Genomic DNA, 27,473 nt, shown 5'->3' on the forward strand with positions numbered 1-27,473 from the left:
CCCCGCCCCATCCCACCTTCTTTCATTGCAAATAGTGCAGAGGGGCGGAGAGGGGGTGGAGAGGAGGCAGAGAGGGGGCGGGAGCTCAGTTCCTGCTCCTGGCTCTTCCATCCCCCCCCCCCCTGCAGATGAGGACGACGTATATCGGCTCGGCGTGAAAACCGAGCTGATATACGTTCGTGTGAATCCAGCCTATAGGTGTTCCCCAGGCGTTCTCCACACCTAGGTATGTCCATCTGATCTGAAGATGGAGTAGCGTGATTCATCATAGAATGTTCTTCCATTGCTCAGCTGTCCAATGACAACTCTCCTTACCCCATTGTAGATGGGCCAAAGCATTGCACTTTGTGATGAACAGCTTGTGTGCAGCGGCATAAGGTCCTGCTCACACAAGCAAAAGATTATCACATATTACATGTGTGATATGTGGTAATTCGAAGTCAATCAAATACATTACCTTATGTAGTTCCGTTCACTTTTGTATTTAGAAATTGCACTATTTGCAATGGGGAGAGGCGGGGCTAATTCTCGGAACTTAGCCACACCCCCGCCCCGCCTCCTTTCATTGCAAATAGTGCAGAGGGGCGCAGAGGAGGCAGAGAGGGAGCGGGAGCTCAGTTCCTGCTCCTGGCTCTTCCATCCTCCCTCCCCCCCCCCCGCAGATGAGGACGACATATATCGGCTCGGCGTGAAAACCGAGCCGATATATGTTCGTGTGAATCCAGCCTCATAGTGTTTTACGCATACGGCCGTGTTAGCCCAGCCTAACCCAGCCTAACCCGTATATCCAACAGGATGCAATTCCCATCACAAACCATGGCTGACACCTCCAAGGGTCTGCATCTTATGTATCATGGTTTAAGACACGTGACATGCTAACAATACCAATACTTTTAGCAGGTTTGTGTATAGGGTATGGTCACACACAGCAGATTTGTTAAAATATCTAGAATGGGGCTTGCAGAAATTGATGCACATGCTGCAGAAATAACCTGCATAGGGTAAAACTTGCAATCCCGTAAGTTTCTGCGACTTTATATCCTTCTATATGATAGTTTGACGTCATGACTTTGCAATGCATTTACTTGGTAGTTGTGAACAAAGGTCACGTTTTCTTTCCTGCGGCTTAAAACAGGCTCAGTGAGCAGAAACAAAGGGGAAGAAACAAAACCCGTTGGGCGTGTAGTCATTAACCTACATTGCAACAGTGCTTCTGCAACCCGCCCTCAGTGTTGGGTCATAGTCAGACTCCACCTGTCTCCGTCACACCTCTCTGACCTGCAGCTGAGGCTTCAGTCAGTCACAAGGAAGTAGTCCCAGGCTCAGCTGCCTTTCCTCCAAGATCTGGGAGCCGCTGTGCTCAGCTACTTGCTATGGTAAGAGCTTTCAGCTTCCTCCTAAAGTAACAGAACTCCTACATTGCTTACTGCTGTATTTATTATTACAGATTGTAGCATCACTAAGATACAAGTGGTTCGCAACATTGTTGCCAGGCTGTGTTTACTAATAACATATGAAGTGATCAGTTCCTTCATCCTGTCATCACTAATGGAGCCAACATTGGTGAAGCTGTAGTTGTTTATCTGGGAAAGGGCTCGTGTCCACGGGCGTGTTTTCATTGCATATTACGCACGCGTTGTACGGCCGAGTGACACGCGGTGAATCGCGTCAATACTCTGTCCGTATGCAATACATAGCGTATGGGTGGCGATTCATATGCAACCCTGCTGTGAAACAGAGCGAGGAATTAAAAAAAAAAAAAAAACTGTCACACTGCGCATGTCAGTGTGTGTGAGATACGCTGTGCACTCGCTGCCCATACGCAGTCTCTGGCGGCAGAGCTGGCATCACACAGTCCAGTAAAACTCTGCGGGGACATGAGACCCATTGAATAACTAGCAATTCCCTGTCGTATGTCATTAGAATCGATCCCTCTAAAAAAAACAAAAAAAAAGAAAACCGCGTTCCCTACAGTTATAAATGGCAGCCTGGTGGTCTTCCATGGTACTGACAGGAAAGTGAAAGCAACCTCCTTGGTTGTTATAGGAAACAGTTTTATGTTTGTTGCCTTTGCACTAGTTTTTCATATGTGTTACACCTCATTTGTCATGCAAACAGGTTTGCATGTTCCTATGGTTGCGCATTACAGACCGGTAGAAGCTCTGCATTACGTTATGGTGCCTCCGTGAGAATATCTTCGTAATATGGCATACAATGCAATGCATAGGTAGAGGACTATTGGGTATGAGACGCAGAATTAAGGTTCTATACAATAGGGATTTATGTTTTTTTTGTGTGAATGAGGCCTTAAGGTATGTTTAGAGCTGATTTGCAGCAGATTTCACCCTTCCAATTGGAAGGGTGAAATCTGCTGCAGAACTACACAAAAATCTGTAGCACATCGGTGACATGTAAACATACCCTTGCTGAACAGACAAGATTCATGGATGTAATGTAATCCGCTGCATGCCACCAATCGCCGTAATACACGCCAAGATAGAACATTCTGTGACTCTTCTTGCATGTGTAAATTGTGTGAGCGGAAACATGGTGGACTGAGAGATTGATACAGTGTATTACGTGCACAAATACGGTGACTATACTCTTGTATGACCCCTGAGTTTTCATTTTGTTAGTTTGTTATCAAAAATTGCGCAAATGAGCAAAATAGGTGAACAAACTTCAGTTTTGCGCAAGCTTGAAATATTACAGATCTGTGCTGGCATTATTTTTTTTTATCTAGAATGTCATGCACGTTTAATAGCATTTGGCCCGTGTGTGTGACGTCATACCATGCATTAGAACAGAAACCATCAGCTATAAGGAAGTGTAATAAGTTGCATTTATGTCATTTGTTTGTGAGCTGGAATATGAGCTCTAAGGTCATGCTTGATAAAGTGTAAGTTTGCAGCATGGCCTGTCTGTACAGTTTAAGATTTTGCCCATTGCATTGGCAGAAAATCAAGTTTCCTGCAGCTGCACTGGCAGCAGAATACAGAGCCCATTCATTCCATTATCAGAATATATGCCCTTGGTATAGGTGGGTTGTCTTAAAGGGGTTACACCAGAATATCAAGCTCCACAGGATAGGGGATAACTTGCTAATCGCCTCCCATGTCCTGCTCTCCTGTCACAGTGGGGGTAGCTCCCCCTCCGATGAGTTATACAAATGGCTCTTTTTTTTTTTTTTTTAAAGGTAGTCTGTCACCATCTTTTTTTCAGCCCCCTCTGAGAGCACCACAAGATAGCAAGCACTCTGATTATAGCAATATATCTGCATGTATACGTGCAGAAGTTTGGGAGAAACTTGCATTTTATTAGTAGTAGTAGTATTAATGAACTCTGGTTAACCCTGTACATCCTGCTCTCCATCCACTGATTGACAGTCACATCCCTATTCACAGTAAGATCTCATGCACACAGGCGGATTTGAATTGCAGAACCCGCGGCAGGTGTGTGCCTCCGGATTCTGCAGCAAATACCTCCCATAGCATGTTATGGAAAAGTGATTTTTCATGCATACGAGTGGAAACCAACTTTGGTTTCCGCTCGCGAATAGAAAAAAATTGCAGCAGGCTTCATTTGTTTTGCGAATTTCCCGAATGGACGGCTTCCATTTAAGTCAATGGAAGCTGTCTGATCCGCGGCCCTTCCACAATTAACATTGCGGAAAGGTCGCAGATTCTGCGGGGGATGACACGGGGAAAAAACATAAAATCTGCACTGCGCATCGGCTCTTTGAAACTGCTGACACCCGCTATAAACAGCTGTGATTGGAGCTGCTTTGTATGCCTGAGACTTTAGCTCTTCCATTGGTGGCTTTTATTGTGACAAGGCATATCGCTTTTCAACCAACAGGTGTATCTTCTATACATACACACGCTCAGATATGCATGTGTTCTCTATGGGAAGAGTGGCACAAGCTTGCATTATCTCTTGTGGTAACCTTTCTCGCTTGAGAACAAAAGAATTGGGGTGCTTTTAGACAGAATGATCGTTCTAATGAGCGAAAGTGAACAATAATTGTTCAGTCTAAATGTGAGCCAACGACCGAATGATAATTGTTCGCTTTTCACTCGTCCATGTTATGCAGACATAAAAATCATCATTGGCTCGTTCACTTCTCGTCCGATTTAACCAGCGCTCGTTCAGTTCTCAGTCCCTTATATAGCAAATGTGAACAGCTGGATGATTCTAAAGAATTTTGCGTTTGAACGAGTAACAATGTATCCGCTTGTATAAATAGGGCGCACGATGATGTCATTCGTTCGTTCAAATAGCTCATCTTAAAGGGCCCTTAAGGATCTTGAAATCCTACAGCCTGATCCTTCTTTTCCACAACACAGTGTCGACGAAGAATTGGGAGGCCTCATAGACATTGCTAGAACATTGCCTAGTCCTGCCGAAAGCAACAGGTTTGGCTGACATCAGTCAAATGTGTAGAGCCATCTTAAGTCACAACAAAAAGGAGAACTGGTAAGGGGGTTGAGTCACCGATCTCTCCCACAAGTGCTAAGAAGAAGTGGTGGTGGGGATGGGGGGGGGGGGGGGTGTAAGTAGAGAAACAAGTTTCGCTGGACGGTGATGGAGGGGCATGCTGCTGCATCGTTTTGGGGGGGCATATGTTACTTTTGCGCTGGGACCCTCTGTTCTATTCATAGGAGACGTGTGCATGTTGTTTCTTTATCAATCTCCATTACCTCCTGTTCTTGGTTACAGTGGGCTTTCTTGGACATTTCTGGCTACTCAAGAGACTAGAAGAAGCTATTAAGAGCTGTATTGTGATTTTCAGTTCATTGGGCACAAAAGGCTGGTGTACTGAGCATTGCCTAGGGCTGCTGGAATAATGCATTCAGCTGCACAAAGCAAGTATGAGATATGGAGGCCTGGCTTTAGATAGAACACGGATCCCCGGTGGGAGACTCTCTATTTAAATATAGAGCTGTTCCCAGGTTGCAAGCAATTCTCTAGCTTCTGCTAACAGTGATGAGTGGAGTTCTGAGAGGACTTAAAGGGAACCTGTCACCTGCCTAAAGCATCATAGGTTAGTTGATGGTGCTTTCGGCAGATGACATGTTTCCTTTAAGAGAAATCTGTACATACTTTTAAATGTCTATTACTGTATTAGCAGAGCCCGGCCCCACGTGTTACTGCAGTTTATTGCATAGTTGACATATTTATCACATATACAAGTACATTCCGCATCATAAGCAAACATTCCTGAATTACATTAACGATTGCTCTGAAGAGTTTTATAGGGCACCTGTCACAATTAGTTCATTGAACAAAGCTATTTGTTTTATATAATGCTTTCTCTTAGGGTGCTTTTACACGGACTGAGAAATCGTTCACCAAAGCAAATGATGACACAGTTCGCTCGGGCGTTCAGTTTAAACATACAAATTGTTTACTTTTTTAATGCGATCATTCACCGGTACAGAGAACTTGTCAGTGTTTAAACCAAACGATTAGCGAACGAGTCAACGATTATTTTCATGCTTGTGTAGTGGCCCAGAGTTAAGTGACCTCCTCCAGCAGTCCAATATCACCTTTCCTGTGTGAAACTTTCACAAAAGCATATAATAGCCTCAGGACTGCATCGGTAAGAAGAGAGCATCCACTAGGTCTAGAAGAAAGCAGGTTTCATCACCAACACAGAAGGGGGTTCTTTACTGTAAGAGCAGTGAGACTGTGGAACTCTCTGCCTGTGGACGTGGTGATGGTAAAATCCATAGAGGAGTTTAAGAGGGGACTGAATGTCTTTATAGAACGCTCTGATATTACAGGATATAGACATTAGGTTACCAGCGGGGTTGTTGACCTGGGTTTTACATTCAGGTAGGAACTATCAAGGTTGATCCAGGGATTATTCTGATGCCATTATGGAGTTGAGAAGGAATTTTCCCCCAAATGGGCTAATTGGCTTCTGCCTCTTGGGGTTTTTTGCCTTCCTCTGGATAACAAGGGGGTTGATACAGGCTAAACTGGATGGACATTGTCTTCATTCAGCCTAACATACTATGTTACTATGTATTTCTGCTTCTGTGATATGGCCGTGTGTCTTGGTCTGACTACAGGATTTACTGAACTTGAACTGTCAGCCGCCCCAGGCAATGTTCAGTACACTAGTCTTTTGTGTCCAATGAACTGAAAAGCATAATGTGGCTGTAATGCACTACTCATGTGAAACATGTTTTAGGGTGAACGTGGCTCCAAGCGTCATGATCAAATCTTGCTTTTGCTATGATTTGACCACAGGTGCATCCGCCATCATCCATATATGTGTATGCAGTAGAGCAGAGGTGCACCATTCATGAGGTGAGCACTTGGCCTGAAGTGCCACTTTTCCATAATGGGGTTTGGCAGATAGAGTTCGTGGTTATCTTTTCCACTTTTGGTTAGAGAACAAAGGGATGAGGGAGCTTTTCACTTAGGCTGTGGCACGGTTTTAGTCAGTTGCCCTTGTCAGGGTGGGGGTTTTGTAGTTGGTGATTTTAGGGAGTGATAGCCCAATACTTAAGGCATTCCAGGGCCAGGTCTTGTCCCCACCTCCGACCCTTACTCTTAGGACCCATTCAGAAAAAATAAAATGGCAGGAACACCTTGGAGAAACCTTCTGGAATGTTTTTTTTTGTTATACCAGAAAGTTTAGTGTGCCGCCGTATGTCGTGTTGTACTTGCCCAAATTTTGTGCAAAAAGTATATCCGTAGTTGGGTTTGATAAGTGCCCTTGAATTCACGTGTCGCAGACTTTTGTGTGGATCCACACTAAAATCTGCATTAGTCTACGCACCATTTGGTGTGGATCTTAATGTAGATTTTGCTGCAGATCAGATTTCAATTGAAAGGATGAAGTCTGCTTTGGATCTGTAGCAAATCCATGCCCATGATGAAAAATTTGAAACAGACTTTGGTGTGGGTTCTCTGCAGAGGAAAAATCCGCAACAAACGCTGTGTGTGTCCACCCCCAGTTTTCATTGGAATATTGATGCACATGTGATAACTAGAGATGAGAGAGCGTACTCACTAAGGCAAAATACTCGAGCGAGTAGTGCCTTATGCGAGTACCTGCCCGCTTGTCTCAAAAGATTCGGGTGCCGGCAGGGGAGAGCGGTGAATTGCGGGGGGGGGGGGGGGGGGGAGGGGGAGAGATCTCCCCCATCGGCACCTGAATCTTTTGAGACGAGCGGGCAGGTACTCGCCTAAGCCACTACTCGCTCGAGTAGTTTGCCTTAGCGAGTACGCTTGCTCATCTCTAGTGATAACTGAAATTTTTGAGTTTGGTTGGATTTATTTATTTATTTTTTGATGGCATGGGGAAAATTTCTAAAAGACTGCACTCTAGCTCCTGGCATGAAAAAGTCACTAAATTTTGCACACCGTTTGCTTGCGGGAAAATTTTGTAGCTTTGGTGGTTTGCGACACTGTCTGTATAATTGTATAATTTACACTAGAAATGTACTGCCAAGTCAGACCTGGTATATTTTTGGAAAGCTGAGATGCGCCTAATATGAATATACATGTGGCTTATATATTTGGCACATTGTGTGCCAGGGAAAACAATATTAAGACCAGTGTTTTTAAGACCCCCTGTTTTTAATTGGATGTGTGAAAAGTTATATCTTAACTCATTGTTTTCACCCTTAGCATGTGCTGTTAAGTACAAAATTGTAGCAAGGCAGGATAATGACTTCTCATCTGCGTGTGACTTTATAACATACTTCCTGTTTGATAAGAAGTATAAAGCAATGTCTGTGGCCATGTTTCAGCCTTGAAGGATTGATGTGAATGTCAACAAGTAATGCGCAATATTGCAACATTTCCTAAATTGAAAAGGCCAGTGTGTGGTGTAATATACATTGCAGTCTGTTATTACAACAAACTCCCTCTTTTCATCAAATCTTCTGAACTGTTTTAAATTATATACGTATAAGGATTGAATGAGTTGTCCAGGAGTCCTGCCTTCTATGCTGTCAACTGGCATTCAGTGGGTCCAACAGGTATTAGTGTATCTTGACGCCACTAGAAGTACAGGTGGAGCCAAGATACAAGAAGTTTGACAGAGGGTTCACGCCCCCTGTTATTGATTGGCTGTCTTGCATTCTCCCCGTCCTCGCCCTCACAGGTCCTGTATCACTTGCGGAGTATATGATGCCGAGCCTGCTGTGTCTCTCCCTGGCTGCAGTTTCCCACCTCCTGCTGCTAATTATCCCCGGTGGATTCACGCCGCAACTGCTGTGCTTCTGGCAGGCGGCAAAGTCCCAGCTCCGCACACCCCGCAGCTGTGATTGCTGGCGGCCATGTTTTGCCTCTCCTCGCCGCCAGTCTCCCAGATTACAAGCATGCCATTTGCTCGTCGCATCCTGACCTTGGCCGTGTTGGCAGTCCTGCTGCTGTGCACAGCAGCAGTCTGAGTGAGGGAGGTAGCAGCGTGGCAGCTAACAACAGAGGAACGCCGCGTCAGCGCTGCTCTGCGGCCCAGCCTGGTGAGTCCAGCGGAGGAGTGGCGGTTATGACTGGAGATGGTGTCTTTCAGGCCTGGCTGCCGGTCACCGCTCCCTCCCACAGCAGCGCTGCAGAGTGCAGACCAACTGGTCTCGCCTTCCTGCACCGCCTCATCCACTGCACAGCAGAGGGCAGACCGACTGGTCTCTCCTTCCTGCATTGGCTGATCTGCTGCCCAGCACCGCTGAGAAGTCCTGAGCACCACCTCTCGCCTTCCTCCACGACGGCTGGCGGTGGCTACAGGAACTGAGGGTGAGGACGGGGAGAATGCAGGACAGCCAATCGGTAACGGGGCATTAACCCACTGTCAAACTCGTAGTATCTTGGCTCCACCTGTACTTCTAGTGGCGTCAAGATACACTAATACTGGTCCAACATACTATTGAGTATCCAACCTCTAGCCCCATATACAGACCATGTGCATATCCACTATTGTATCGTAACCTGTCTTGTCACATCATCAATAAAGTCTAATGGGTTACCAACAGGAGGGTAGTTAAAGGCTCAGGGGCCCAGGTGCAAAAACTCAGCTCGACGCTCACTTTCGACACGAATTTTGAGCTATAATCGTTGCGTCTAAATGGCTCTTTAGGCATGGTCTATGTACAGGAGTTGTATAACTGATACCAGCTGTACATATTCATATACAGGATATACCCAGGTTATATCAGCACAGTCCATATTATATACAGGACATGTATAACTTATACCAGCTGTACATATATAATTATATACAGGAGATACCCAGGTTATATCAGCATAGACGTCTCCTGCACATGGTGATATGGACTAATGTTTATACCAGCTGTTCATATATCATTGTATATAGATGATACCCAGGTTAAGGCCCATTTAGACCCAATGAATGCCGAGCGAGAATCGTTGGGTCTAACTGCACGGACATCGTGCAGTTTTCGTTAACGAGTCGTTCATCATTGTCTTTCAGCTTGACAACAATGAGCCTTATCAGTGCCATGTGCTAAGTTCTCAGCAGGATACAGCTTATACTATGGTTTCAGCTGGTATCCCACTCGGAGAACAAAGCCGAAGTATGAAGAAGACAGCAGTGCAGCTGTATTCTGCATACCCCACTTGGAGCGCTCAGCTGTATACCAGCTGAGCGCTCCGTGAACACAGCAGCAGTATGCATAAGACAGCGATCCAGCTGTCTTCTGTATACCCTGCTCGGAGCGCTCAGCTGTATACCAGCTGAGTGCTCCGAGAAGAAAACAGCTCTGAGTGATGCATGCAGTGATGAGGCCCATTTAGACACAATGATTCTCACTCAAAAAACATATTTTCAGTGATAATCGTTGTGTGCATTTACACGGCAAGCTGATCGCTCAAAATACTCAAACAGCAGTTTTGAACATTCACTTTACATAAGTGTGTAAATGAAGGCTCACTCTGTATGCAGAAGACAAGCGGCACCGCTATCTTCTGCATATAGCTGTTGTCTTCTCTGAGTTGTATACAGCTGTATATATGAGCTGTGTACAGCTGTTTTCTTCTCGGAGTGCTCAGCTGGTATACAGTAATATAATTTTTGAAGCAGATTAGCCAAGGGTGGACATGCAGGAACATGGACCTCATAATGGGGCAGCAACTTCGTACTAATTTGGTGTCATTGTAACAGGGCTGCTTTTCTCCCTCATTGTTTAACCCTTTCCAATCACTGTCTGACGTCTAAAGACATTCTGATTGAAGGCTATACAGCTCCGATATCGGAGGACGTCCGTCAGGGTATTCTTGCTGTATATAACTGGGCGCTCTGTTATCGGGAGCCACTCTGGCATGTCACATACCGCAGTACTGGCTCTAGCCAGCAGACGGCGCCATTGTATAATGGCAGAAAGAGAAAGCCCCCTAGGAAACCCTGAATCCAAAATTGGATTGCAAAGAGTTAATTGCAGACCTCTGAGTTATAGCCATTTTACACAGGACAAGAATCTTTCGATTCTCACTTGCCAGAGTTATTGAGCTCCTGACGTAATAACCAGCTCGTCCACACTCATGCAATCTGTTTTAAACTACATGATTCTCGTTGTACTAGTCATACAGTGTTTCACATCCCTACATGAAACGCTGAACAATTAGTGTTTAAACTACACGAACCGGCGCTGATTTTTATGCCAACTGAACGATGAGCAGAGACCCTCCCAATTCTCATTCTTTTTTCCACGTATAAACTTAACAATTCTCATTCAGTTTCGCACATTTGAACGAATCATTCCATCTAATCGGAGCATTAGCATTGTGCAGGTTCACGCTATCCATGGAGAAAGATGGTGAAAACTGATCTTGGCCCTCTTCCTTCATGTGCAAGAAGCAAAATGTGGCAGCTTTGGAGCACATCATCCCAGTTGAGATCATGAGAATTTTCAGTCAGAAATGGGCATTTGTAAGAAGTTGTAATTCCCCCCAATTGTCCTTTGAGGCCTTCATCCAGTCCTTGACTTGATTATCTATAATTTGGCTAGAGGATTGCAGGTTTTTAACCAGCATGTCAACAAAATGCCGAAGAATTTGTAGCTGGCTCATCCTAGTTCTCAAGATCTATGCTTTTTGTCAGTAACTAAAAACTTGTGTTTCAGATATGAAAGTTTAACCACATTGATGGCAAGCAAAATCTTGAGTTAAGGTATTGACATATTTGGACTTTATTTTCTAGAACATTGGCATCACCATACTTCAATAGCTATGCCAATCGTGCCAAGAAAATGTCTGCTTTATACCAACCGTAGATACTTGCTGTCATATGTTTTCTGTTTTTTCCAAATACAGATTTACCTTTAGAGACTTCACCGCTTCAGGTATATTCAGGCTGGTTTGCCCCTGAACCCCATGAAGGACAATGAAGGATAGCAGTGATGTTATTACTGGATGCAGGGATGATGGGAAGTCATTAACTGTGCCGTTTGTTACGGACAATGTCTGCCTAGAGAATGGGCCTATTGGACCCCTAGATCTACACACAGACTGGAATGCAGATAAATGTCCACACGAGACCTCCAATACCTGGGGAGACTTTGAGAGTTTTAATGACTTCACGACACACTCTGAACAACTTCACTATGAAAATGGACCATTGGATGAGAACATTTTTGCCACGGCTATACCTGATGAAGAGGGCTGCACTGATCAAACGGATGGAGAAGCCCATTGGGATGCATTTAATCTAGGAAATGAGGTATGTCTTTTGAGCGATGTGTTTGGATGGCTAAATGTAGCATCAGCTTGACAACCAACCTTCTCTTAAACAAACCACTGCGGCAATAGTTGGATGCAGGCTATGTTTTTGGAACCCCCTCATATAGTGTTACAAGCTATGTAATAGAGGCTGTGCCAAGTCTACCAGAGCAGAAGCCACGGTTACTTAGATGCTCTCTATTCTGATTAACGGAGTAGAGTCGAAAGCAGATATAGGACATATAGACCGATAATCCAAAATGATCAAAAATACTTCAAGGCCACTGGTTGCTTTCCTACATTATCTGCAGAGGCTTTTTGTATTTAATCTGGATGCCATTCATGGACTTCAGGCTTCTATGAAAATAGCCTATAATTTGCAGATGGATTCTTGTGAAAGGCTAAGGGAATTTCTTTAGAACTTCTGCAGTGTATTCAAATGCCTCATGTAGCTAGTAGGAGTGAGGAAATATGTATTTTTAAGGAATTGTTAATTAGGCCCTGTGTATTACTTTTGTCCTTACACTTCTGAGAATTTCTAGGATTACTGTTATATAGAGATGAGCGAACCTACTCGGCCACGCCCCTTTTTCACCCGAGCGCTGCGATTTTCGAGTACTTCCATACTGGGGTGAAAAGATTCGGGGGGCGCCGTGGGCGAGTGGGGGGTTGCAGCGGGGAGTGGAGTGGGGGGGAGAGAGAGAGGGCTCCCCCCTGTTGCCCGCTGCTACCCCCCGCTTCGCCACGCCAACCCCCCCCCCCCCCGAATCTTTTCACCCAAGTACGGAAGTACTCGAAAATCGCAGTGCTCGATCGAGTAATTACTCGAAACGAGTATATTCGCTCATCTCTACTGTTATACTGTAGCTAGATGACTAGGCAGTGGTGTAGCTATACGGGGTACAAAGGTAGAAGTCACACACAGGGTTGAAGACAGATGGAGCATAAAAGCCCCTCTACAAATAAGAAGGCAGCAGTACTCTAAAGCAGGGGTCCCCAACCGCCGGGCCGCGGACCGGGGCCGGGCCGTTGGGTGTTTAGCGCCGGTCCGCGGCACCGCCGGGAACTTTTACTCTAAACACAAGGCCCGCGGGCCGAATCCGGCCCGCTGCCTTGTGCTATGTGGCCCGCGGCGTGCCGACGCCGCAGACCACCGAAGCGATTACCAGCGAGGGCGCCGCAGCTCCCCGCTGGTAATCGCGCTGATGCCGGCGCACACTGACGTCTGTGCAGCCAGGATACTCTTCCCCGAGTCCCCTGCTCATTAGTTCCGCAGGAGAGGACTCGGGGAGGAAGCGTTCCGGGCTGACGTCAGGGCAAGCAGACAGAGAGCGACAGCAGGGAGGAGGTAAGTATATGGGTTGGGGAGCTGCCTATTACGGGGGGGGGGGGGGGGGCTACTTATTACAGGGGAAGGGGCTGCCAATTACTGGGAGGGCTGGTTATTACTGGGGGCTACTTATTACAGGGGAAGGGGCTGCCAATTACTGGGAGGGCTGGTTATTACTGGGGGCTACTTATTACAGGGGAAGGGGCTGCCTATTACTGGGGGGGGCTACTTACTACTGGGGGACCTGCTTATTACAGGGGGGACGTGCTTATTACTGGGGGGTTGCTTACTGGGGGGGGGGTGCTTATTACTGGGGGGGGAGGGCTACTTATTACAGGGGAAGGGGCTGCTTATTACTGGGGGGGGCTACTTATTACAGGGGAAGGGGCTGCCGATTACTGGGGGGGGGCTGCCTATTACGGGGGGGGGGGGGGCTGCCTATTACTGGGGGGGGGGGGACCTGCTTATTACTGGAGGGGTTGCTTACTGGGGGGGCTGCTTATTACAGGGGAAGGGGCTGCCTATTACTGGGGGGGGGCTATTACTGGCTGGGGGGACCTGCTTATTACTGGGGGGAACCTGCTTATTACTGGGGGGGCTGCTTATTACTGGGGGGGTGTTCTTATTACAGGGGAATGGGGTTGCTTATTACTGGGGGGGCTGGTTATTACTGGGGGGGACCTGGTTATTACTGGGGGGGACCTGCTTATTACTGGGGGGGGATTGCTTACGGGGGGGGCTGCTTATTACTGGGGTGGGCTGGGGGCTACTTATTACAGGGGAAGGGGCTGCTTATTACTGGAGAGGCTGCCTATTACTGGGGAGGCTGCCTATTACTGGGGGGGGGGGGGGCTGCCGCCTAGTACTTGGGGGGGGGGGGCGCTGCCTATTACTGGGGGTGGGGCGCTGCCTATTACTGGGGGGGGGGACCTGCTTATTACTGGGGGGACCTGCTTATTACTGGGGGGGGGGGCTGCTTATTACTGGGAGGGGACCTGCTTATTACTGGGGGGGGGACCTGCTTATTACAGGGGGAGGGGCTGCTAATTACTGAGAGGTGGGGGCTGTCTATTACTGAGGGATGGGGGCTGTCTATTACTGGGGGGGGGGGAGATAAATTATATGCTGCCCTATGTGTGTGCTGGGGGGGGGGGAGATTATACACTGCCCTATGTGTGTACTGCCAGGACATTCTAATGTCATAACTAAATAAGAATGCACTAAACTCCAACCCCCTTCATAACCCCGCCCCCTATAACCAAAACCCCGCCCATGTCCCGCCCAACCCTGCCGGGCCTTGTAAAAATGGTCTTGCTTGAAGCCGGTCCCTGGTGCCAAAAAGGTTGGGGACCACTGCTCTAAAGGGCACATGGTATGTTGGGTGCCCTATTACAGATTCAGCATTGGGGCTCAGGAGCTTCACATTACCCTCTGAGCAGGTGAGAAGACCTCAACCCAAAAGGTCACCAGTTATGACCTAGGCATGGACCTGCATAATGTTAAACGTTGATATGATTAAATGCATGACTTAAATATTTGCTCTGTTTGTCATCTTGCTGCAGAACAGACAGGAATGTGAGCGAATATTCAGGTTGAGCTTTCCTGCCATTCCTGTAGAAGATACAAATGAAGACGTGAAAAACCTGGAAACACTGCTGACATCATCTAATGAAGAAAACCTCTCCAAGTTAATAAAGACTCGATTATGGTACTACAATTAATCTAGGCTTTAATGCATTCCATCTCAAGAGTAGGAAGGATTGCTGGGATCATATATTTAATGTCACTTTATTTTGATAGCGATGTGAGTGAAAATGGCAGAAAATTCAACAGATTTTGCATGGCCTTTGTATCTACTGAGCAGGGCGGTTAAGGATCTGGGCACCATTACTGCTAAACAAGGTGATCTATAATAGCAAAAAATACATGGCCAAACAATTAGCCATAATTATTGAGGGTAGGTTTCTTTCATCTGTTTATGGTAACATCCTTTGGTTCAAGGGCACTGAAGGGGTTAATGTCTGTGTCCTTGGTGGTCTATAGCAGGGTTACTGTTGAGAAATACTGTTCTAGAACAGAGATCCTAACTCCAATCATCCGATGCCACCAACGGGTCAGGTTTTCAGGATTTCCATAGTATTGCATAGGCAATGTAATTGCTGCAAGTGCCACAGACTTTGCCATAGGTTTTCTATCTCTGGGATATCCTCAAATCATGACCTGTTGGGTGTACTTGGAGACTGCTGTTGAGAAACACCAATCTAGAGCAAAGAATGGGATTATTAGCATTACTGGTGGTCTAGGATAGTGAAAGGGTTATTGCATTGGAGTAACTATAGGGGATGCGGTTGCACCCAGGCCCAGGAGCCTTAGGGGGCCCATAAGGACTCTCTTCTCCATATAGAGAGCCCAGTACTATAAATAAAGCATTATAGTTCTGGGGTCTGTTACAAGTTTTGCATTGGGGCCCAGGAGCTTCAAGTTAAGCCTCTGGTTATTGGCACCATCACTGGTCTAGGGAAGTGAAGGGTTAAACTTCATTATCTCCCTGGTGGTTTAGGGCACAAAAAGGGTTACTTATTCAATCCCTGGTGGTAGTCTGGGGCAGTAAAAGGATTAGTGTTTAAAATCTCTTTAGGTCTAGAGCAGAGAATGGAGTTAATACCAGTATCTCTAGTGGTCTTCAGGACAGACAAAGGGTTGATAATAAAATACTGGTGGTTTAAAGGGTTGTGACTCATTTAGACAAACACATTTGTATCCTACAGATGACATTTAATCAGTATTTGCTTTCAATATGCCATGCAATATAACATGTTATGAATTTGGAAAATGCAGTCAGCGTATTTAAAAAGCATATGGTAAAATGCAAATTGCGCTTAGACAATGTCTTACGGATCCTGCCAAGAAAAATGGATTTGTCTGAATGAGCCATTAATCATCCTTCAGTTTCCAGCATTGTCCAGGCTGCAATAGGAGGCTAAACGGTGATCTTCGAGAAGCGTGCAGGGAAGGGATAGAGAGCTCTGAATCTGTAACCTAGTTCTCCTAAAGTGTACCTGCACTTTCAGATAACTTTTCAGAATAAGCTGCCATGTATGTATTGTACACGAAGAATAAGATCGCGTTCACGTGGCACAATTCCGGCATCAATTTTGTGTGCCATAATTGTGAGAATCTGCACCATTTTAGCATTTAACTGACTTCTATGGAAATCTGTACCGTAGCTCATATGGCATGGACTGTCAAATCTGCATTTCAGAGAAAACGGAACGATCATGCACATAGAAAACGCGTTTGATGGCTGTATATGGACTTGCCCTATTGTCTGGAGCTAATTCATACACATTGGCAAAATTCAACATGGATCTGACCCCTACTATTATACTTTGTGTGAGCAAGGCCTAAAGCTGCCCATACACATGAGTGATTTAGTTTGTCCAACACCTGTTTCTCTTGACTGGCCTATAGACATTAAATGTTCAACCGTTTTTAGGAAGGTAAGCTGCAGTCAGACAGCTTTGGCCCCAGCTTATCTCCAGGGAAACAAATAATCAAGCATTGAAATACAATGTCTCCGATCCTCCTTTCCCTTAACATCGGTTGAAGGCAAAAGTTGAGTAGATCCCTATACACATTAGAGAGTAGTCAAGCAGGTTTGGAAAACAAGATGTCTGTATGGGGGCCTTAAAGCTATTTCTGGCCATTATGTTACTTGTGTCCTGAATTCATCATCATCATTTTTTTTCCTTCTGCAGGCTGCATATCTAATTTTCAGTTCCCACTGAGCAGGTCGGAGGAGCCTGCTTCCATGCTGTGCTCTGTGAACTGCACTTGGTGAAAATTGCATATTCGGCTCCCTAAGGGTACATGTTTTCCATCTGATCATGGAAATGGCACTCTTTCATTTGATTGTGAGATTATCAGGAGCAACTTTTAAACCGCTCGTGTGCATGTACGCTAACCTTCTGTAACGCACACAGAGAAAATCAGCTTAGAGGATATTAGAAACTTACTGAGCAGTGTAGATGTGATTCTAGTAGCTGCAAATTACTCCTTATTGGCTTCAGCAGCTACTTCTGTATGATGGCACAGATGCCCGACAGATCTTCCCTTTTCTGCACAGGAACATCACTCATTAAATGGAGGATGAGCGGGCGGGGGATCGCCCGCCTCCATTCACAGTAAACAGAAGATCGCTCACGTTTTTTAGTGCCGCGGAATAAGTTGACATTATACAAATAAAGGTTATTTATTATACATGCATAAACTGAACTAATTCTTGTTTGTCGTTCAGTCTGTTAATGCATTTACACTGAATGGTTCCGATTGTTGCTGGAGTTTGAACAATATCAGCCCATGTAAAAGTCTCTTCCTCCTCTCCCCCTCCCCATTCCCCCCCCTCCTTCTCTCTCCCTTTCATATTCTTCTTTGGGCAATCTGAGTCATCACCCTCCTCCACATCCTGTGATCTCTTATCTGCTACTAGAAATGAATTTTAAGTAACAGCATTGGACTGCAAATTAGCAGGGAGGGTTTACAGCCAATAGTGTGTGAAGTGCCATGTTACTTGGAATGCTGCAGGTGTCTCCACCAAAAAAAACCTCAGACCTGTTGACACTCCTCCTTTTTTATTATTAAATACATATACTTTTTTTAAGAGTATGGGAAGTTTGGCACATGATCTCTTATTTAACCCTTTTCAAACTGTCCATTTTAAGATGATGTCCACATGGAATGGGAATGCCCTGATTTGTGGGCAGAATATCTGCAGAAAAAGGGATGAGATTTTTACAAATTTTATGCACACATTGTGGGACAATTAACCACCTGTACTTTGTGCAGTGGATTTTAAATTCACAGTATGTTGATTTGTGGTTTTTACTGTTTAAAATGCATAGAGCTTAATAGGATATCATGCTATTAGCGTGGTGTTTACTCAGGTTGGGTTGTCACAGTGACAGCTTGATCCTTTGTAGTAGTGTTACTGGAAACAGAAGTGATTTAGTGCACAGCCTAGGCTCTGTGTTCCAGAAAGGTTGTTCAAAACATATTTGGGTATCTAAACAAATACAAAATAGATTTTTTTTTTTTGTTCCTCATTAGTACTTCAAAGACCCCCTTGTCATGAAAGATTTAAAGGGATTAAAAATAGCTCCTTAATAATGGGCAGCTGGACTGAACAGACTTTATTTTTTATGCAAAGGGTTTAGAATCACTATGTTATATGATGATAGACATTGGCAATAAAGTTTACTTTTGGCTTTGTTCAAATAAGCACTTTGTATTTCCATTGTTCATCTCCATCATAGAAGCCTAACAATGAAAATATTGGAAATCCTGGATCTAGCACGAGACAGACCCCACTGACTAGAAGGGGGTGCATTGGGTTTTTGTCACGCTGCCCAGCATTTGACAGGACAAAATAGTGCAGTGTGCTGCATTATTTTTGCCTAGGATTTTGTATTGGGCCTGTGCTGGAGACTCCCAAATACAGATGTGAGCCAAGTCTTCAAGGAGTTGTCACAACAACTTGTTAACTGAAATCCGATTGCTGTGGGTCCCCTAAAATGGCCAGAGACCAGCTTTTATTATTTAAATGCGAAAGACGTTTAGTCACATATTCGCCATCAAAATATCTCTTAGTAGCTCAATACACCTGAATCATAAGAAGTGGGTGACATCCATATGCCCTAATGTCTTCATGAGACTGACTCTTCCTTAGGGCTCTTGCATCCTTGCGTTTTTTGAGTTTTTTTCACGTGATATTGCTGCCTTTTTTGTCACGCGATTGTCACTGGGACTTTCTAATGTTAAAAACACATCGCACAAAAATGGCAAAGCGCCAACTTGCGATGCGTTTTTAACATTAGAAAGTCCCATTGACAATCGCGTGAAAAAAAACGCGCAAAAAAAACGCAAGGGTGCAGGAGCCCTTAACACAAAAGTAACTATTTCTAGTTCTGACAACAGTTAAAAAGATTGTGTGGGCCCAGAACTTTGTTTTAGGGGTTTTGTGATTATTAAATCTGAGGCCTTCTGTGTTGTTGTCGAGGACTTGGTAAATAGCCATTTAGGCCCAATGCCTATAGGGATGCATTAGTGTCCGCAGGACGGTAAAAAGCATGCGGATGTGTTTCCACATTTGAAATTTCCAAAGAGAACCTAAAATTTGATTAATCTGACCACAGAATAGAATTCCATTTTGCCTCAGTCTATTTTAAATGAACTTTGGCCCAGAGAAGATGTCGGCAATTCTGGATTGTGTTGCATGATACAGCTTTAATGTACATTTGTGCATTATACGGTAAACTGATTTCTGGAAGAATTCTTGAGCCCATTCAGTGAATTTCATTACAGAATCATGCCTGTTTTTAATGCCGTGATGCCTGAGGCCCGTAGATCTTGATCATCTAGTATTGACGATCGGCCTTGTGACATAAATTTCTCCAGATTCTCTGAATCTTTTGATATTATGTACAGTATATGATGGGATATTCAAAGTTTCTGCAATTTTTATGTTGAAAGTTTTTTTTTTTTGTTTTTTTTTAATTGTTCCACAAATTTTAAAGTGTTTCACAGATTGGTGAACCTCTGACCATCTTTGCTCCTGAGACTCTGCCTCTCTAACATGCATGTTATTTTTTTTATTTTTTTATGCGCAGTCAAGTGACTTGGTAGAATATTAACCCTCCAGCTGTTTTTCAATAGTACCACTACTTTTCCATCCTTTTGCTACCCGTCTCCACTTTTTTGCGATGTGTTGCTGCTATTAATTTCTAAATGAGTTATTGTATTTTTTGGATTATTAGATGCACCTGAGTATAAGGCGCACCCAGCTTTTAGATAACAGAAAATTTTAAAATGTAATCTTTCATACCAATTTAAACTTTTCTAGTGGTCTAAGGAGGGAGAGGGGTTATTTTCACAAATTGGTGTAGAGTAGTGTGACCCCAACAGGTCATATTTTCAGGATTTGTCCTTGACTTTAAGGCCCTTTGAACGATTTTTTTTTTAATGATCACTTTGTGTAAAACAGGCAAACATTAACAATAATCGTTCAATGTAAACGTAGCCAATGTTCGAACAACTACTATAAATCTGTCGCTTTTCATTCATTTTATGCAGGCATAAAAATCGTTCGCTCGTTTACTAATCAACTTATATACACATCATTCCATTATTCTCATTCACTTATACAATGAATGTGTGAGACTGAACAATTTCTCATTTGAATGAAGCAACCATGCATCTGTCTATATAAACAGGCTGCGCAAGAGAACTTTGGCCTCCTTCACTCATCAAAACGAGTAATCAGCAGGTCTAAACGGACCCTTATACTCTGAACATAGCTTAATCTCACTGTTTCATAAGGCCCCAGAGAAGGACATACAAGAGGCTCCAGTTTTTTTTTTTACTTTGTACTATGCAGCAGACTCAATCATTCAAGGGTTAAAGGACTTTCTGAAGTGTTTGTAAAAATCCCTACAGGAGGAGAGAGAAAGAAATGGAGGCAGTACCTGCAGCTGCTTAGTCATTCAAGGGTTAACCCTTTGCAATCCAATTTTGGATTCAGGGTTTCCTAGGGGGCTTTCACTTTCTGCCATTTCACAATGGCGCCATTTCACAATGGCGCCATCTGCTGGCCAGAGCAAGTACTGCGGCATGGGACATGCTGGAGAGGCACCCGACAACAGAGCGGCCAGTTTTATACAGTAACAATTCCCTGACGCACGTCTTCCAACATCGGAGCTGTACAGCCTTCAAACAGGATGTCTGCAGACGTCAGACAGTGGATTGGAAAGGGTTAAGGCTGTCTTATAAACTAGTGCAGGCTTACTGAGTCCCGGGGAATTGAGAAAGGAGGTCGGGCTGAGGATGCTCAGCAGCTGCAAAGAGAGAGTGCAGGGCGCCGTCTTCACTGCTCTGCAAGTGCTTTGTCTCTGTTGCTAGCGCTGGTGAAGCCTGGACGGCGAGGAGGCAGCAGGCACCAGCTGTGACTGTTTGTGCCATTTGGCATTTTAGATTTTCTGGTAAAGTATGTGTGTGGGCGGCAATCAATTATGGAGTCGGTCCCAACTGTGACTCCTATAGACATGCCACTAATATAACTTTAAAGGTATCATTTACTTTCCAGGTTGGAATATGACCCGTCGTGGCAAAATGGTGATGGCACATTCCTCAAATCTGGATGCGAGTGGCAGAACTCCAAGGGATGCAGAGACCTCAAGATGTTGCTTAGATCGACTGCTGAAAATGTAAATCTCACCTATTAGTTATATGTATTACTACTGTGCTGTCTTTCTTTTTTTTTTTTCTTTTCTTTTTGTGTGAGTCGGGCCTCCCTCACGCTGACTTTGTACCACAATTAGTGTGGCGTTCTCAGCGCTGCACTAGCTGTGGTTAGAGATGAGCGAGCACACTCGTCCGAGCTTGATGCTCATTCGAGTATTAGGGTACTCGAGATGCTCGTTACTCGAGACGAACACCACGCGGTACTCGAGTCAATTTCATTCCCCTTCCCTGCATGTTTAGCGCCATTTTGTTAGCCAATAAACATGCGGGGAAGGCATTACCACTTCCTGCTGTGACGTGCCAGTCCTTCTCTCCCCCCACCCCCCCACAGTAGTGAGTGGCTCGGACGATGAGGTGACCACCGAGTACTTAAACTGGTCCCGCCCGTGGTTCGCCTCTGACGCATGCTGGCAGAGGTTAGGGAAAATGCTGCTGCTGATATAGGGAAAGGGTTAGAGTAGGGATCCTCTCTTCAAGAACCCCAATGGTCCTTCTTAGGCCTACTCCTCATTGTGTGCATTGCTGTTGTGGCTGGCTGGGAGCAGTAGTGCACCAATTTTTTTTTTTTTTTTTAAAGCATCTAGGCCTGTGCAGAGCATTTCAGCTATACCATTCTGTGTGTAGTGCATTAGGCAGATTTCTCATCTCTAAACAGTACGCTAATATTTCCTGGGCCACTGCAGAGCATTTCAGCTATACGGCTCTGTGTGCAGTGCATTAGGCAGAGTTCTCATCGTTAAACAGTATGCTAATTTTTCCTGGGCCACTGCGGAGTATTTCACAGATACCATTCTCTGTGTTGGGTGAAGTAGCCGCAGTTATCAGCACTATCCACTGGTTTTATAGTTTTCTGCCCCTGTGAAGAGCATCTCACAATACCTTTTCCTTGGGTGCGGTGAAGTAGCCGCAGTTATCAGGACTATCCACTGGCTTCGTAGTTTTCTGACACTTCATACAGCCTCTCTTAATCTACAAGTCTGTGAGCGGTAAATGACCCCTAGGTATCAGCGGAAGACAGCGGTTAAATTTTTTCCGGTCACAGCATAAAGCCTCCGGTATCTACAAGTCTTTGTGTGGTGAATTAGCCCCAGTTCTCAGCGCTGTACAGTGGGGTAATTTATAGTGTTCATACTATTCTTTAAGGATATACCCCCTGATTTACACCTCCCTGGATATGGGATGGATTAGAGATGGGCATATGAGTTTTGTTCAGCCCATGAGCTCTCTAACTATAGGTATTTTACCCACATGGAAATCTGTGGGTTTTGGGACATCCCCTATTAATTAATTTAAGATATTTTATGATTAAGTTTTGGAATTTGTGGGCATATGCGGGTGGACGTGTGCACACATTCTTTTGGGTTGTACATATTTGGAGAGAGAGATTTTTATAATATATATATATATTTTTATGCATATATTTTTTATTTTTAACCTTCACGGTTATTCTAGATTGATGGGCCTTACAACCCACTCATACTTGGAGGGATTATTTACAGTGTAGTAATATATATAATATATATTATAATAATAAAAAAAAAAAAAAAAAAAAAAACCTTAGGATTCTATATGGCCCCCTCTATTTATTTTTATTTATGCCTTTTCCCGACTTGTTTTTTCCTTTTTCCTTTTCTTTATTTATATGTATATATATAATGGATTGAAGCTTTTAATTGCATGTAACATATATACTGTTTTTATCATGGCTCGGTTTTTTATTGAATACTTGAAAGGAGATGTCTGGATTCCGTTCGATCTCAATAACCAACAGTTATCCCTAATAGTAATTTAACTTATTTTAGTCTATTCATGTTTTGCTTTCCATTGTCCTATGTTCCACTTAGTAGATTCTGTCCCATGCATCCTCTGTAACGAGGTGAGGGAGTGAAAGCAAAAGAGGACTTCTTGCACTCCTAAGGAGAGGCTTCGGGTGTCGGAAACTTTATCTTTAGCTGACATAAACCCGTTCCATGTATTTGTGTGTCTCAAGCTCAGCCTCCCACTGACGTAGGTCTTAGTGTCTAGAACCCCGCCCCGTGCATTCCCTGTAACGTAGCGGGGAGTGAAAGCAAAGGACTGACATAATCCTGTTCCATTCATCTTTGTGCCACAAGTCCCGCCTCTCACTGACGTAGGTTTTATGTCTAAAACCCCGCCCCGTGCATTCCCTGTAACGGAGCGGGGAGTGAAAGCAAAGGAGGATCCCCTCAACCACGTCAGTAACTCCACCCATGTATGAGGTCATTAACTCCGCCCACCAATATGGCGCTACCCAGGGACCGACCGGAGTGAAGACATCTCCTTTCCTAAAGGTATTTATATCGGTATTTGTTGCTTTTATTGTTTATTGGACTTGAGAAAGGTACCGTGGAGGTACTGAAACGCGTTGTCCGCTCTACACGTGTGTGTGGCACACGTACGGCATTTGTGTTTGTCTGTTCTGCACGTGTGTGTTTTACACTCACGGCAGTGAGGTTTTAAGAAGGATTAATAAACCGGTGAAAGAATCTTTCTCATATATTGGTCGTATGAAGATTGGTTTAATCATTTGGAGTCTTCACTACAAGGAGGGGGATTCTGCATTACATACCCCCCTCCTAGAAAGTAAGTGTCGGTTTACCATCTTTTACATGAAAAAATAGAGACATAGAATCTTTTTATTTTCACCATCTCTGGCAGCGCAGAGTTTTTTTAACTGTGTATTGTATTCTCTGTGTTGGGTGAAGTAGCCGCAGTTATCAGCACTATCCACTGGTTTTATAGTTTTCTGCCCCTGTGAAGAGCATCTCACAATACCTTTTCCTTGGGTGCGGTGAAGTAGCCGCAGTTATCAGGACTATCCACTGGCTTCGTAGTTTTCTGACACTTCATACAGCCTCTCTTAATCTACAAGTCTGTGAGCGGTAAATGACCCCTAGGTATCAGCGGAAGACAGCGGTTAAATTTTTTCCGGTCACAGCATAAAGCCTCCGGTATCTACAAGTCTTTGTGTGGTGAATTAGCCCCAGTTCTCAGCGCTGTACAGTGGGGTAATTTATTTGGACCCTGCTCTATCCTTAATCCGGGTCGAGGGCGTGGACATGGACACGGGTGTCCAAGTGAGGGTGTGGGCACAGACCGAGGTCCTGGGTGGGGTGAATCATAGCCGGCTGGTGAGGGATTAGGAGAGAGCCAAGTCTCTACGCTCCCCAGCTTCATATCACAATTTGCGGGTCCGCGTGGTAGACATTTATTACAAGAAGAGCAGTGCAAGCAGGTCCTGTCGTGGATGGCAGATAACGCGTCCCACTACTCCCGGCCTAGGGACTGCACCTCTGAATCCTCTGGCTGCACCTCCTTCCTCCCAGCCTCCTCACTCCATGAAAATGACATATTCTGAGCAGGCAGACTCCCAGGAACTGTTCTCGGGTCCCTGCCCAGAGTGGGGAAAAAACTGTTCCTCTCTCACCTGAGGAGTTTTTCGTGACCGAAGCCCAACATTTGTAAAGTTCCCGGAGTCCGGGGTATGAGGCCGGGAACTTCCGGCAACTGTCTTGAGCTTTTTTTGGATGAGGATGATGACACATTTGTCTGTCAATGAGGTAGTAGTAAGGGCAGTAGGTCCGAGGGAGGAGCGCATAGAGGATTCAGAGGAAGAGCTGCAGGACGATGAGGTAACTCCCCCCAACTGTTTCCTAAAGCACCCCCTCGCAGCAAGCCTCCGTGCAGAGGGCTAGGCAAAGGTGTGGATGTTTTTCAGAGAGTGCGGACCACTGACGAACAGTGGTATGCCACCACTACCAGCCTCACCACCAGCATGCGCAGGCAAATGATGGCAAAGCACCCCACAAGGTGGGACGAAGGCCACTCACCGCCTCCGAGTCACACTACTCACTCTTTCCCCCCCCCCCCCCCCCCCTGTGCCACAACCTGCCACACACATCCAATCACCCTCCCAGGACGCAGGCACAAGCGCCTCCCGGCCTGCACCCACACCCTCACCTCCACGGTCCTCCACTTCATCCAGCAATGTCTCTCAGCACAGCGTTTAGCTGTGAGGCTTGTGGAAACGGAGGTTTTCAAAAGCATGATGGCGGTGGTCCCGCCCTACTCAGTCCCCAGTCGCCACTATTTTTCCCGGTGTGCCGTCCCTACACCAGCACGTCTCCCGCAATATAAACCGTGCCCTCACTAACGTCGTTACTAGGAAGGTCCACTTAACGATGGACACGTGGACAAGTACTGGTAGCAGGGCCACTATATCTCCCTGACGGCACATTGGGTGAACTTGGTGGAGGCTGGGACCGCTCACGTGCTACCCACACCGAGGATAGTGGGGTCTACCTCGGTGCTGGTTTCTGCGGTGTATTATGCCACCTCCTCCACTGCCTATACTCTTGCTACAGAAATGTTTTAGGGGTCCACCTATACACTTGCTACAGAAATGTTGAACCAATCACAGCCATTCATTGAGTGCTGGCTGTTATTGGCTAAGTGTCAGCCAATCACAGCCAGCACTCGATGAATGTCTGTGATTAGTTCAATCACTGCCAGTCATCGAACGCTGGCTGTGATTGGCTGATGCTTAGCCAATCACAGCCAGCGATTCCAGAAGGCAGGGATTTTTGAATCCCCGGCCAGAAGAGTAGAAGATCACTGTCAGGGACCTGGGGAGAAGATGCGGCCGGGCTGATGGCGCGGGACAGGTGATGTATGTGTGTTTTCCTGCAGTCAGGGCTTAAATTTTAGCTTTGACAGTAGGATTTCCTACTGTTGAAGTTGCATCGCAACTTGTAGCAGTGATATCTAGACACTAGTCTTGTTTTGTCCCCCCCCCCCACTGAAAAAATGTTTTCCTAGATGTAACAGGAGGATGTGATATTTAACCCCTTCTGAAACTAGCTCCAAAAAACAAAGTTTTAAAAAAATTGGCAAAATAAAATTAACTCTTTGGCAGTTTTCATACGGCCCAGAAATTGCACTAATATGCACGACATTTCTTTTAAATGGGGTCATACATGTGAGCGATTTTTAATTTCTCCCCCCCCCCCCCCCTCCTCTTTCTATCCTCGAGCGTGCCCTTGCATCGCATATCCCATTATTTTCAATGGGGCCGGCGGCAGCCTCACACTACGTGCTAGGTGCACGCAAGTGCCCATGCAAGATCTCCTTGTTGAAAACAATGGGAGGATCGCTACTTCCCCAAACTGATGCGAGGCAATTTTTAATATCAAAACTTCTCGCATCCGCTGGGAAATCGAATGTTGGCAAGCATGATATCTCACTTGCCCATGTGAAGTGTGCTGAAAAGCAGGGCTAAAGATACAGTTTCCACCTTAAGAAAGTTACTACATTTGTGGAATCTGCAAAAAAAAGTTCCCTTAACCCAATCTCATGATCTACTTGTTTTTGTTTAGTCTTCCGACACTGGAGAGCAAACCAATGATGCCTTAACCGATATCGAACAATTATATGTTAATGAAAGTCTACCCCCTGCTGGCTCTAAGAACTTAATACAGACTAAGGTGAGATACTCGTTCAATTTTCTTTCACGTTCTATAATGTTTTGTATCAAGTAATCGGGGCTGACATGGAGACTTGCGAAAAGCAGCAAACGCCCAGCAGTACGGTGACCCCTCTGCCGTTTTCTATTCCCACAGTAGTGCATGGCTGCAGTCAGTTTTGCTTCATGAAAAGGGTTGTGTTGCTATATGTATGACAGTTACTTACACATGCATTGGATTATTTGTAGTATACACTTGGACTAAGCTTGCTTTCTTCTCTTTTAGTTGGATGTTGCTCCGGGTTCCAAGAGTGGCCACATTTTTTCGTATCAGTTGGTTTTAAAGAAGTCACAGACTGATGTTTCTTTGCCTTTTCTCACCTTTTCAGGGAAAAAGAGTTTATTCAGCACAAATCAATTGCGCTTCAATTTTTAGGTCTTACTCTTTTAGTCATTCTGTGTTATTTAATAGTTTTCAGTCTTTTTTGCATAAGAAAATTGAATATTTATACTAATAAAATTTTAAACTATTAACTTATTGCACTGTATATTCCAATCAACGATCTTTCTGAATACACTGTGTGACCTGTAACAATGATGTGCTGGGCAATTTAATTATAAAAGTTTTTATAACTGAAGCTTCTCGTTAGAGGTCCTGACTGTTTTTTTTTT

At 44.9% G+C, this 27,473-nt stretch overlaps 1 protein-coding gene across 1 annotated transcript; it reads left to right on the plus strand.

Annotated features, from left to right (window-relative positions):
• The first annotated feature begins 1,114 nt into the window (after positions 1 to 1,114).
• On the plus strand, positions 1,115 to 27,439 carry CLBA1 (clathrin binding box of aftiphilin containing 1). The gene is made up of 6 exons (XM_066608163.1): positions 1,115 to 1,376; positions 11,290 to 11,695; positions 14,587 to 14,732; positions 21,162 to 21,282; positions 26,716 to 26,823; positions 27,088 to 27,439. Exons 2-6 carry the CDS (start codon positions 11,360 to 11,362, stop codon positions 27,235 to 27,237), a joined length of 861 nt encoding a protein of 286 aa, XP_066464260.1. The 5' UTR covers positions 1,115 to 1,376; positions 11,290 to 11,359; the 3' UTR covers positions 27,238 to 27,439.
• Positions 27,440 to 27,473: the final 34 nt, after the last annotated feature.

This window comes from Eleutherodactylus coqui, chromosome 6 (genome assembly GCF_035609145.1).
Source record: "Eleutherodactylus coqui strain aEleCoq1 chromosome 6, aEleCoq1.hap1, whole genome shotgun sequence".
Classification (NCBI taxonomy): domain Eukaryota; kingdom Metazoa; phylum Chordata; class Amphibia; order Anura; family Eleutherodactylidae; genus Eleutherodactylus; species Eleutherodactylus coqui.

Coding starts and splice junctions, on each gene's coding strand:
- CLBA1 (XM_066608163.1), top strand. CDS start 11,360: ATGAAGGATAGCAGTGATGTTATTACTGGATGCAGGGATGATGGGAAG. Junction 11,696..14,586: donor CATTTAATCTAGGAAATGAG/GTATGTCTTTTG, acceptor ATCTTGCTGCAG/AACAGACAGGAATGTGAGCG. Junction 26,824..27,087: donor AGAACTTAATACAGACTAAG/GTGAGATACTCG, acceptor CTTCTCTTTTAG/TTGGATGTTGCTCCGGGTTC.